Raw genomic sequence first — 14227 nt, 5'->3', positions numbered from 1 at the left:
TTTTCTCTCCTTACAATAGACAAATGGTTTCTGACTTTGAAACAGAAATCATTTTCCCTAAATATAAAGAGATATATTTTTTTTCATGTAGTATAAAATAACATATCCTCCTGCTCATATATCAAAAGTTGAACTAATATTTATTTATTTATTTTTGAAAAATGAACCTCACTTTGTGTATATCATATGAGATAATGAATCTCATGTAACATGAAACTTGCATTTCCCAAATATTGAAGAATTAGAATTACAACAACACTGAAAAGGATCATGCCCAGATTGCAAGCGAAGACATCAATCCAGCTCCAAGAAAAAGCAAACAGTAAGATATTATCTGCAGTCTAAAATTACAACGCATTCTCTTGCTAAGAAAATCAGCAGCTATTAAGCCCACTAAAGCCATGTACACTAAAATCCCAGCTGAAAAGGAGTCCAAGATGCCTTCAGTGATCAGTGCTCCAGGACTGTAAGGGTTAAAAATTGAAGCAATGCACGTCCCAATAGCAACACCCAGTGGCGTTGTTAGTGCAAAAACACAAGCCATTATTGTTGCCGATAAGGTCTTGAATTGGGCTTCGCAGATGCACCCACCAAGTGCAAACCCTTCAAAGAATTGATGGAAGGATAATGCCACAATTAAGGGTCTCATGGTACAAGGGTTTTGTGAAACTCCTAGAGATAATCCAATTATCACCGAATGTGATACAACCCCAAGTTCCAATACCTGCATATAAACCAGATCTCAAACAATTGTATCATTTGTTACTTTTCTATCATTATTAATTAGCACACATTTTTTATTTCAAGTTTTAGAAAATTCTTATTTAAAAATACCTGTGCACACACTATAAAGCCAAGTCTAAAAACAATAAAATGGAGTTACAAGGTGTGTATAAAGTATATAAATATAGATAGAGAGAGAAAGTAAATAAGGGATGTTACTTAGACAGGAAGTGAAAAGGAAAAAAAAAACGGAGAAAATTGGCTTTTTATGCTGTTTAATTGTGTAATTATTCATAGGTTTAATTTTTTTTAAATGATTTACTAATCTAATGCATGTAATTTCTGATAGTAAGTATTGAAGTCACATATCACCCAATTCACATGATTTATATCGTGTTCCTCATTAATTAAAAAATAATCAATTTGTCCATAACCCAAAATATTTCACCAATGTGCTCATATTCTCCCTTACACGGACATGCGAATTTTTTTTAAATTTACGTGTCGGACACGTGTCCGACACGGACACGCTCGGACACGCAGTCAACATTTGGGAACACGCGATCAACTCTCTGACACGTTCCGACACGCGGTCAATATTTAAAGACACGCGGTCAACATTTGGAGACACGTTCGGACACGTTTTTTTTATTTTTATTTATTTATTTATTTAAATCGTAATTTTATTTTGTTAACTAAATATAAAAGAAATAATTTATAAATTAATTTTTTTCTGTTATAAAATTTGACATTAAAAATTAACAAACTACGAAAAATTATTTATATTTATATTTATGTTATGAAATTTAAATATTTAATTGGTTATATGACTTATTATGGACTCTTATATGTATTAAATATAAATCATATTATATATATTAAAAAATTTATTTAATATCAAAACGTGTCCCAACGTGTCCAAATATGACATTTTTTAACATTCCCCACTTGTCCGACTGTTGCTGAGCAGTTTTTGGATATCAAACGGACCTCTGTGCATCATAGCTCATATTTAACAGTTGACTCGGAATATTTAATCGATTATACTGCCGCAAATAGAATAATCCCCTTTTGGTCAAAATACCATATGGAGAGCAGCTCCATTCGCGCAAACAGATTACACCTTCATGTGCCCAAAGTTGAACTTCAGTATTCAGGTTTGGATTTTAATGCAACCCATCAAGAACCCTGTTGAGGTTCTCCGAGACTGTAGATCTATGCACCACTGCCAAAGCGATGTTCTGAGCCACCTCGCCGAAATCCTTTCAATGGGGATCGAGGTTGATTGGGATGAAACACAAGACCCTTACTTCTCAAGCTATAACAATTGCCGTGTCAACGAGGGATTCCGTGGCTTCAATTAATCTGCTTCCACTCTGAATCCACCTTCTCTCCACCTTGGATTAACAAGTTGAAGAAGCATACCAAAATCGTTGTTTTCACCGTCGGGATCGCATTGACTTCGTTGCTGCTTCTTGTTTCAGTTACGACTGCAATCCTCTGCTTTAGGAGGTTCAAGCCACCATCTACGCACGAATCACTGTTTTTTTTAGTAAAAAATTATTTATATTTAATTTTTAATTTGTTATCCTTACTTTGAATTCTCTGTGGAGGCATTATTTTTGGGTTTAGCAATTTCAAGCCATTCTTTAAAGTTTATATCTTTCTTTTTTTGGGTTCAACCTTTTGCAGTTCATTGCTAATGAAGGACTTGTTCCCTCGCTAGAAGAGGAAGACAAAAGGAAACATGTTATTCAAAAGCTCAAAGAGGTTTTCTGTACAACATTCCCCCAATTTGTCTTTAACTTGGTGTGTTTTTGTCGTAGCATTTTGAATATGGAGTTCAATTTTATTATGCTATCGAAGATAAGAATCTCCTGCATCATGTGGTGGGACCCGCCACCCATTTAAAAAAAAAAACAAAAAAGTGGTGGCACTATTTTTGAAGTGAAAGTGATATAAGATAACTCTTTCTTGTAAGATGAGAGAATGATTTTCTTTTGAATATTTCTTTTAAGAAGTTTGATTTTCTTACGTTGCATGAGAATTGAGTTGTGACTCAACAAGCGATGAGCTCCACATTTATCAAAAAAAAAAAACAAAATTACATGCAAATCGAAGGGTCACAACATGAGAACCTCGTATAAGATAGATGAGAAAATGTTTTCCCTTCTTCTTTTATTCCCTTGTGAAGTTTCATACTTTTTCGCAATGCATAAATTGTGCTTCAGATGCATTATTTGCCACAATTTAATCGATTAGTGTATTTGATTACATTGCGGATCAACAGTCAATGGAAGGTTTAATCGATATAACCGATTAAACTTCAGTGAATGGTTAAACATGAATACATTGAGGGTGTGTTTGATACAAGAAAAAAAATTTGGTGACCGGGAATCATGATTAATGGGAATTCAGTAGAAATTGAGTTTACTTGGAATCTTACGAAAGAGGTGTTTGGTTCGCCAAAATATTACCGGAAATATTGGGTAAAAATTACTGATTCCATATTTGGTTTAGAACGAAATATGACTTGGAATATGAGGTTATTTTACAAAAATAATCTCAAACTATTTTTACTTTTGTAATTGATAGATTGGGTCTAGATTTTTATGTGTATTGGGGTATTTTTGTCTCAAAATTTATTGTTGTGCTTTCCCTTTACTTGGTATTCTGATTGGTATTCTGAATTACCATATTATTTTTGGTAATCTGAATAGTGACTTTTCTTTATAAATCAAATTACCGGTAATCCTTGGATATCCGGGAATCGTAATTTATTCCTTCTACCAAACATGGTAATTACATTTACCAAAGAAAGATTACCGGTAATCCTCTATAAAAACTTGAAACAAACACCCGCAGATGGAATGTTTTGGGTCAAAAGAAAATTTATTATTTTTTAATTAATAAAAGGCACAATAGTCAAAAGAAAAAAAAAACTGACTTATGCAACAAGCAGTGCACACCAGCCACTTTGACTTAAATGTACATTTGTTTTTTTTTGGGGGGGGGGGGGGGGGGTGTTTCATCTTTTTTCATTAAAAATTAGTACTTATTTGAACTCCTTATAAGAAGAACATATTTTTACAAAAAATTTTATAATAAAAACAGTTTTATTTATAATGAAATAAAAAGTCAAAAACTACTAGGATGAACTTTTTTAGGTTAAAAGTGCATTTTTGTGAAATTAAATATTTTTAAATAATTTTTAAGCTAAAAAATTTATATAACAAACTCATTTTTAAAATTTTTTTTTTACTTTAACTTAAAAATAAGTTTTAACTAAAAAAAATGCAAAAAGGCTCTTGGACTGCTAAAATGCTTCTAATTTTACTTTCCATTCGTCAAAAAGCAAGAAAAAGAGATGTTACCTGCGAAACGACGACGTGGCGGACGCTACTTTCCGCGTCATCTTCGCCTCCGAAAGAGTGAGAGTGGCTGTGGCCGTGGTGTTGTTCCTTATCGCGGTGGGTGTGTCTATGGTGGGCCGCGTGAGCATGCATCCCAACAATGTGCATTCCACCGCTTGCTTCTTCCCCAAACCCATTAACAACCTCAACCACCGGCACGATTCCCGATTCCAACGACTCATCGTCAAGGACATCAACATCAACAACACGACGTCGTTCTTGTTTGCGCTCGTAATACTGAGTTGCCACAAAGTCCACGAGGAGAGTGAACAGCGCTGACATCATAGCTAAGAAACCCGGAAAAGGAAACTTGGACCACGGGTATGGACCCAAGCACGGGTCGTTGAGTGCCTCCTGTGCGTCCTTCAGCATGTGAACGAACCCCGTAGCTAGAATAACCCCCGCCGCAAACGCCTTCGCCGCCACGAACGCGTTCCCGTCGGTGCGCAGGAACCGCCGGTGTTTCCCAACCAACGGAATCGCGATTCCCCCAAACCCTGCGATTAGAATCGACGCTATGGCCACGAATTTGAGCACGAACGCTGCTGACTCATCACGACAGTGCTCTAACTCGCTGCTTCTTTCACAGGTGGAGTTCGTTATGGATTCGTGTACAGACCGCAAAATCGATTCTGTTTTTCCGACGACATGGTCGAGGTGGAGCAGTGGCCAGAGATCCTGAAAAGAAGAAGAAGAAGGATAAAACAATCGCCATTGACGAAAAGCAGAGGAAGCTTTAGGGAGAAGAGAACAAACCTCAATTAGAGACATGAGAAACAGATAGGTTTGAAATATTGGGATTTTGGAGTCAACGGAGAAATAGAAGGCGCGTGTGGGGAGGGTTTATTGTTGTACGATGAACACGAATCCTAATTTAAGGAAAAGGAAGATTGTTTGGATTGGGGCCGTGATCGAAGGTCATGGAAAGAATGATGTGTTTGTTTGTGCAAATGGAAGTTGGAGTTGGGGATGGAATAACTGAAGAAGGAAGAAAGAGATGAAGGAAAAGAGAGTGTCGTCATAAGGAAGGAAATGGAAGCTACGTTACGACTTTTTGTTATGGATCAACCGTTTCGATGACGACATTATGTCGCGCATGATCATTTTTTTTTTTTTAACTTATTTCCGAACCATATTTCAAACCTCCCCGGTCACATCACATAAAAAGGAAATCGATAGGTAAAAATAAATAAATAAACAAATAATAAAAAACAACATTATAGAAAATCAATTGTGGATTTAACGGAGCATTGTCCAAAATGTCACACTTTTGTTTGGGGGTACATTTCACAAATTATTTCTCATCGTGCCATACCTAAAGTTTCACTTTATGTTGCACCGACATCGACACAGAACACGGGATACGACATGACACTCCGACACGTTAATTCTTAACAATGTTACATTTTGACACGTTAGTATATGTTTTGATATTATATAATATTTATAATTTACGTAGTGTATATTATATTTAATATTCAATAATTTAATAAAAAAATAAAGTTAAACTTATAATACTCATCAATTTTGCAAGAAAAATAAGATATCCTAAATATTTGTATTAAACTCAATAAAATAGTAATCATAATCCAACGAATCTAATAGTTAAAATTCAAAATGCAACGCAATGTAATGTAACATTTGAACCTTTTTCGAGTCTTTGTAACGAGTATTAAAGTGTCAGGAAGTGTCGGAGTGTCGGACACGACACGTCAGAAATTTTAAAGTGTCGGTGCTTCATGGGTTTCACTACTGGGTCCAGTGTGATATGTTTTGCTATGTGGGAGAAAGACGTTCTTACTCTACCAAATCTAAAGTCATATTTTGTCATGTGGTAGAAGGATGTTAGTGCAGCTAACTCAGGTTTTTCCGTCACAAGGCAAATCATATCCTGCACGGAATTGGTGTTGTCTCTTAATTTAATATTCCCATTTCTCGAATGGGATAAAAGCCTTTTTATGTACTGTCATGCACGCAACCAGGAGAGATTCTTACAAACTCCGGCAAAAAAATTAAAATATTAAACTTTTAATAATTAATTACGAATAGGTTGCAGTTTGGAAACTATGTTCGAATCTATTGCAGTCATTCACGCCCAAAATGGGCAGGACAATTCACGCCCATGTTAAGCGTGAATTCCACGTCATTCGCGCCCAAAATAGGCGTGATTAGTCACGCCCCATGCAGGCGTGAATCAAAGGATATTCCTGCCCCATCTAGGCGTAAATCAGCCCCCTTTCCAGCCCACTTTGGGCGTGAATGCCACCTATTTTTCCTATATAAACACCTCTCATCTCCACATTCATCACAACTCTTCATCTTAACTTCTTAGTCTTCGATACAGTCTCACTTGCTTATGCATACTCTGTTTTGTGTTTTTCTTTATTAACATAGTTAAGAATGAGTTAACATTCTGATTTTGTTCGTGTTGTTTTATATTATAATTGTAGGAAAATGGAAGGTCGACGTGGTGTCATTTTTGAAGGTGAGAAAAGGCCAACGCGTATCATGCGGAACTCAACAATTACCGAACTACATCAAAAAATTCGTCAAAAGTTAGCACTTGAAGGTAAAAAATCTATCAATATGGTCACTGCAAGAATATGTTATGAATCACAATACATTAGTATGCAAGTTGTTGACGATGAAGACGTAGAAATGGTAATCGGAGAGTTTTTCAACCAGTCAAGGAAAGATTTTTTAGAGTTATACGTGGATATTGCTGAAACAGAGGATGTTGCTATACCCGTGAGGTCAGTTGATTTAAATTTTGCACTTAATGCATCATCATCTGCTGCTCCAGTTGGTAATCTGTCTGAGGAAGGAGAAAATGACCCTACTTGGGTTATGGAAGATGATGGTGAGGATGACGATGATGAAAATATTGCAATGGAAGATCAACTTCTTGCTGAGGATGCTAGCGCTTCAGACAACGATGATGAATGTGGTATTCCTGAAACTCAAATCCTAGAATATAATGTTGTGGGGGAGTCTCATGTCCAGGAACATCATAACGTCGCGTTCACTTAGTTACCGCCAATTTCGGAAGGTAAGTAAGTAACTGGCTGAAAATATACATTTATATTTGCAGCTTTTTGGGTTTTAATGTCTAATTTCGTACTTGCAGGTGACGATGTTGTTCCATTTTGGAAAGAAATTCCACATTACACATACATTAATTGGGATCATCCGAGGGAACAAGATTCTTTTAACGACGGTTCAAGTTCTGGCTCAGGCTCAGGTTCAATTAATGGTCCATGGATAATAGGTAACAAGTTGTATGTTAAGCAAGAATTTGAATCAAAAAAAGAGGCGCACATGGCAATCAAGAGAAACCTAATGAAAGAGAAGAAGCGATCGTTCTTGAGAGCACGCCTACCAAATTAAGAATGAAATGTTGTGTGGATGAACAGTGTTGCCCGTGGAGGGTTAGGGTAATAAAACCAACATGTACGGTGAAAAATGGAAGGTTACTAAATGGGGTGGAGACCACAATTGCTTGAATGATCATATTTCTCAGGGTCATAGACAGCTTGATGCTGATGTGATTGCTTCACTCGTACTAGGTATGTTATTTGATTATTTTGTCAAGGAAATTGAATTTATAGTTAAGGTTTAATGTCTAACTACAATATGATTGTTAGGAATGATACGAGAGGAGCCATCATTTATTATCATATGGAACGTAATGGTCATCTCGCCCTGCGTCATATGGAACGTATGTGTCTCTGGTCTCCACCAGAGCACTGATCAACATGGGATCAATCTGAAATAAATGCAGAAATTTATTATCAAAATAAACTTGCTTAAGCATACACTAAATTTTTCACATTTATTATTAAATTAAAAGTTTCATGACCGGTACTTTCTTATATGTGTACCTGAATATGCCGCATGCGGGCGACATGTAGGAAGCCAGCCTGCTGCAGGTAGTCTTCCACGAGATCAGAAATATCATCAGGAGATGGCCCCCCTGTATCTTTCCACGTCTAGTCTTGCACTGGCGACACTTCTCCTCGTTCCACACAACCTGTGAAACATGTGTGCGCTACGTGTGCCTCCTAAGTACGTCCCACTTGTATGGTCCTGGAAGCACATGGGTCCTGGGATCCGAAAGCTCACCCTGAGCCTCAGTATCGGATGTAGACCGAGGTGACTCCGACGATGATGAGTCAGCCATAATAGTGTACTATACACAATAATAAATTAATTTGTTTCATTAATATATTCAAAAGTCATTACATTAATTACATGTGTTACAAAAATTAACTAATTACATATGTGTTACAAAAAATATTAATTTACATGTGTTAAAAAAAAATTAATTACTTGTGTTACAAAAAATATTTAATTACATGTGTTACAAAAAAATAATAATTTATATGTGTTAACAAAAATATTAAATTACATTACCTACAAAAAATATTTAATTAAATGTATACAATATTCCTAGTTCACTAATATATTTCACAGTCACTATTGTATTCCACAGTCACTATTATATTCCTAGGGTTTAAGACACTACTTTAACATATTTCTAGACCACTGTAATAACAGTTAAATGTGCAACACCCTAAATTACTATTATAACATGTATAATATTATATTTAAAAAATTAATAAAATAGATATGAAGACTTACTTGTTCGACAGGTCTTCGCCGCACAAAATGCTCCACAAATAATCTAGAGAGAAGGTAGACCAACTTTAGAGAGAAGTTAGAGAGAAGGTGTCAGATGGAAAAGTGAAATTTTTGGGATTTTTATAGGTCAAGCAATTCACGCCTGGATTGGGCGTGAATTGTCACGCCTACTTTGGGCGTGAATTTCCTGTAATTCACGCCTAACTTGGGCGTGAATTGTCCCGCCCATTTTGGGCGTGAATGACTGCAGTAAATTCGAACATAGTTTTCAAACTGCAACCTATTCGTAATTAATTATTAAAAGTGTAATATTTTAATTTTTTTGCCTACAAACTCCCCTCGTTAAAATGGATGTGAAAATTAGTGCCTTTTGACCCTAGTGGTATGTTGTTTAAAATCTATCACTGGAATAATTTCATGATGAAACGATATACTAGTATAATGCATAACGACGCGATAGGTGAACAACTGTTATAAGACATGAAGGCTAACGAATGCGTTGCATGCAATTTGAAATCCACCGTTGCGTGAGAATTGGATATGAGAGGGTATACGACCAGGACCGTGTCAGGTTGGATCTGACGCACTGACACGCGGCTGATATTGTACCGCGTCTTGTGCAATTATTTTTGCAAAGGACATGGCTGAGAGGGTACCGCGTTTTAGCGCAATTATTCTACACTCATTCGCACGTAATTGGCCAGAAACAAATACAAAGGACGCGGTTGTTTAAGTGTTACATCTTAAAGCGGTTCCCATAGTACCACGTCGTTATGTATTATATAGATAATAAGTTTGACCAATAAATTTTTCCGGTTAAACCTTAAGAAAACTTGACTACTAGGGTCAAAAAGCCAAAAATTAGCCACTAAATTAGTCTATTGGTGAGGGATGTAGGTAGTTATGTTAGGTGGTGTGTGTTTTAAACCTCTCATGTATCCAAAAAAAAATGAATGTGAAAACTGAAAACTATAGCAATCTGGCAACTGCATGAATGAAAATATGATGGAGAACTGGAGCATGTAAATTCAGATCAAGTTGACGCTTCATGGGTTGTCCAAGTATGTTTCTCGGATTAGCTTCTTGTTATTTAGTATTGCAGATCAATATCTTTAGGACAAGCACCGGAAATACCAACTCCTTTATCAAAGAAGGAAAATTATGGAATATAGATGAAAATAACTATAAAATTAATTAGGGTAATATTAATATTATGTAACTGGAAAACAAATTCCTTTCCTGCCCAAACAATGAAAACAAGGGGTCCACAATTTTTCTTCTTTTTTTCTCCTATCACTTTCTCTATCTTCACTTTTGTCTCTGCTGGAAAATTATGGACAATTGTTGTAACATAATACTTGTATAACCCAATTAAGAATACTGTAAAAATGTTACTTTTTGCCATATTTGATAAATAATGTATGAGTGTTTGGTACAACTGCAACACCAAAAATATTTTCCTTTAGGACAACTATCCACAAAATATGATGAGCGGGTAATTAAATGTACCAGTTGTCCCAATTCTACATATATAGCTGATCAATTAAACTCTTTCAGATGCACCTTCAACTATGAACGAAATTTCGCGTCCCAATTCTCCAAGAATAATATATAAAGTTTGGTACGTGGGATTTTTGAAGATTTTCGGGAAACTGAATTTTTCTAAATTTTTAATTTTCAGATATTATCGTAAACTGAACGTAAAAATTATATTTCTGAAAATTGAGATTCCCGGATAAAAAAAAAAAAAAATTCCTCTACCAAATTCCCCAAGGCATGAATAGTTTACCAACCAAAGGATTCAAGCGAAACAATTTCATTTGACCAAGTCAGATACAATTTACAGCACTTAGGATTTTGAACAAAGCGTAACCTTTATTCAATTACCTAAAACTATAATCATAAACAAAGCGTAATAAATATTAAATACGTCACAAAACAATACCTACTATTAAACGTCAAATGAATTAATAACACCAACTAGACCGAAAAGTAAATGAAATAGGCAAAACAATGTCATATCAAATACTTCCCTTCAAAATTTCTTGACATGAAATAACATCCCAATTGCCAAAATCCAACTTATGATAACAAGGGTATGAACAATGAAGATGATTCGCTCCCTCTCCAATAGGTACCAGAGATTATAAGGATAGATAAAAAAGAAGAAAATCTGATTTGTATTGATATTGTGATGTTCTGGAAATTCCAGATTACAACTCATATGACAGAATAAGGAAAACAAATAAAAAATATAAAGCTGACGCTTAGAGAGGCCAGTAACTCTCCCAATACATCAAGGATGCCAAAATTCACTCGCATATTGTTTATAAATTTCAAAAAAGATTAAACTAACTATCAAGTGAATTTATAAAACACCTAAAATTGAGGATCGCCCTGGTGCTTCCTTTTCATTCTCTTCTTAGTCAGTTCCCCTGATCTATCTTCTTGTCTCCCTTCCACATCTTCATTCTTCCTCTTCTTCCTTTGTTCTCCATCTTTACCTCTTCAGAATACAACTTATTCTCATTCCCTGACTCATGTTTCTTTTTCTTCTTAATTTGCAAGTCCTGAGGACCAACTAGCCCTCCATTTTCACCCTCCACAATGTTGCATAACTTCTTTTCTATCTATTTCTGTTGTCCTTGTCCCTCTATTTTCTCACCTTCTAGATTTTCAACCTCACCCTTATTACTGGAAAAAATTACAATTACCATCCTTGTGCTTTTTCTTCTTCTCCTTTTTTTTGTTTCTCCCCTTCATTGCCTTGTTCTCGGCCTGAAAAAATTTCATATTTTTCCCCGGTAGATAGTTTTTGATCACCTTCCCTCTCTCCAAATTTAATTCCGATATGGTGCCCGGACTCAACTTCCTGCTGCTTCTTTTTATTCTTCTTGTGCTTCTCACTCCCACCCATATTTCCTGCTTGATATCCAATAGAACCATCAAGTTCTTGACTGAATTTAACAACAGTCTGAGTTGATTTTTCATCATCCTCATCAGCATTCTCACTGCCAAACCGTTGCCTTCTAAACTCGTCCTTAGATTGGACTTGCCAAACAGTCTGGCTTAAGCTCCTTGTGGAGCTGGTCCAGCTCATTGAAAGATGCAGAAGCCCGGTGGAGATATGCACTGATGACATGTGAAGCACCATTCTCGGCAGAGACAAACTTCGAGAGAATTTTTGCCGCTTTCAAAAGTGATATTTCTTTCAATGAAACACCATGTCCAGAGATTGTCTTCATCTTCCTTCCCTTTGGCCTTTTAAGCTAGAGTCAACAGAAAAAAGGTGTGAGAAAGAGGGCTAGCAGAGTGCACTATATTGCTTCCAAAAAACTCACAAAAAGAGTTGTCACTATTTTTCATTGCTACATAACCATTACCATGAACCAAACCAGACAAAAACTCAAACTCACAACTTTGTAATTCACAGTAGCATTTGGCAAAACTCACTCATGAAGAACCCATAGTTATCAAATGTGGGTAAAAATGTTATAGCGCTTTAGCGCAGCAGCAAACTCCTATGTATGAACCTACTATATAGATATACCACACATATAAATGATAAAAAATAAAGACATTCATTCATAATTAAAAATAATATCACTGTCATTACTAACAAGAATTATAAATCCTGTCAATTAACATTTGAAAATATTGTCATTCCTAACTCTTGAAGATGTCTGTTCATTGGCTGCCATCTTCAATTTGGTTGCTGGAACAAAGTTGGCTCAGTTGTCAAAAGTCAAAACTAGTAATGTGGATCAACAAAATTGGAATAAAAAATAATTTGAATAAACAAAAAGAAGTTGAACAGAATCTGTTCAACAGATTTGGATTTGAACAGAATTGAAAAAAATTATATAGATTAATAAAATTGGACAGATGAAAAGAAATAAATATGGATCACAAAGCAATTTCAACTCTTGCTAAAGTTAAAATACCTTTTGCTTCAGCTTTCAAAAATGTCATGAAGCTGTGTTCACTCTTAGTATGTTAACATACGCAGAGTTTCTGTGGAAAAAAAATCCACATCACTTTAGATACTTGCATGACATAATACCAGAGTTCAAACTCCAAATCCATGTTAAGCAAAAACAGAGAGAAAACATTACAAAACAAAAAACAAAAAAAAATAAAATAAAACTGAGAGAACCTTAAACAGAAAATCGTCGCCGGAAGTCAGTCGCTCCTTGCCGTTTGCCGTTCACCGGAAGTGGTAGGGCTGGTCGAGTGAGTCTTAGGTTTTTTTCGATGGTTTGACACACAGAGAGAGAGAGAGTTAAAAAAACTCTACGGTAAAAGTAAATAAATAATAATAATAATAATAATAATAATAATAATAATAATAACAAATAAATAACATAATAGAAAACCAAATGTGGATTTAACGGAATGATGACCAAAATGTCACATTTTGGTAAAGAAAAAAAATTTAAAATATCATATCTGAAAAATTATTTCTCATTTTATCGGCTTTTTTACATGATAAACGCATTTTTTGAGATATTCTACTAGTTTAATTCTTTAGTCAAACTTATTGCCAGAATAATGCAGATTTAAACGTACTCCTGGTGTAATTGTGACCAAATGTGCATCTGGTACTAATGTGACTATATGACCATGCGCAGTGTGACAATCACTTTTGACAAACATGCACACGCCATTAGAACGCACACCTGATGCCATCAGACACGAATTGTACATATTCAGATTGTCTTAAACACACATTGTGATAACATGACTAAACACGTAGTCTCTTGCTGTATCACTATGGTAATACATTTCACCATTAAACTAAACCGCCGAATATTTCATAAAATGCATTGGTAGCGGCAAAAGCCCCCATTTTATCATTGGCAGAGTCAAAAAAAATTTATCACGATGGCAGAATGATGTGAGTCCAGTTATCTATAAGGTAGTGTTTGGTTCAGGAGATATTTTCATTTATTAGGAAAATGTAATTAGAAGGAAAAGTGTAGAAAAATAATTTTGGTAAGAAAGTTTAAAAAAAATTGTTTGGTATCACAAAATATTACTGAAAATATTAGGTTAAAAATCCTATTGTGTGTTTGGTTTAAAATAAAATTTAGATAGAAATGTTCCAACTTGTCACCATTTTCTTCCCCAAAATTTTTTTATCCGGTTTATGAACAAAAATATCACATTCTTAGATGGATTCATCAATAGTGTATTATCTCATTTTTTACGTGTAATCCAATTTAGCTAGGCAACCTAGTTTGATAGATAAAATTGAAAATTTCCTTCTACCAAACATGGAGAAATCACAATGCCACATACACTTCCTTAGGATAATTTTGAAAACTCCCTAGCCAAACACTACCTTACGTCCTTCTATCATACGTCATAATATGTCTTGTTGAGCCTAGTAACCTGGATTTAATATTGCCATTTCTCGAATGAGATAAAAGCCTTTTTATGTACTATAA

The 14227-nt window shown here is 35.2% G+C and overlaps 1 protein-coding gene and 1 pseudogene across 1 annotated transcript; both read right to left on the bottom strand.

Moving 5' to 3' along the window:
- Positions 1-265: 265 nt before the first annotated feature.
- On the bottom strand, positions 266-5173 carry LOC133294876 (zinc transporter 4, chloroplastic-like). The gene is made up of 3 exons (XM_061493636.1): positions 4893-5173; positions 4098-4814; positions 266-724 (listed from the first exon to the last, which is right to left on the bottom strand). The coding sequence occupies exons 1-3, from the start codon at positions 4905-4907 to the stop codon at positions 269-271; spliced, it is 1188 nt and encodes a 395-aa protein (XP_061349620.1). The 5' UTR covers positions 4908-5173; the 3' UTR covers positions 266-268.
- A 5983-nt stretch (positions 5174-11156) lies between these two features.
- Positions 11157-12022, bottom strand: LOC133294878 (uncharacterized; annotated as a pseudogene).
- Positions 12023-14227: the final 2205 nt, after the last annotated feature.

The sequence above is a fragment of the Gastrolobium bilobum genome, unplaced genomic scaffold (assembly GCF_033153095.1).
Source record: "Gastrolobium bilobum isolate Gb01-03AN ecotype WA unplaced genomic scaffold, APGP_CSIRO_Gbil_v1 utg23322, whole genome shotgun sequence".
Classification (NCBI taxonomy): domain Eukaryota; kingdom Viridiplantae; phylum Streptophyta; class Magnoliopsida; order Fabales; family Fabaceae; genus Gastrolobium; species Gastrolobium bilobum.
Note: the sequence above shows the minus strand (reverse complement) of the source record. Positions and strands in the feature narration are given on the sequence as shown.

What these genes read in the sequence shown, in the direction of transcription:
- LOC133294876 (XM_061493636.1), bottom strand. An exon ending in GCCACGTCGTCGTTTCGCAG is followed by an intron (nt 725 to 4,097) that starts GTAACATCTCTT and finishes GTTTATATGCAG; the next exon opens with GTATTGGAACTTGGGGTTGT.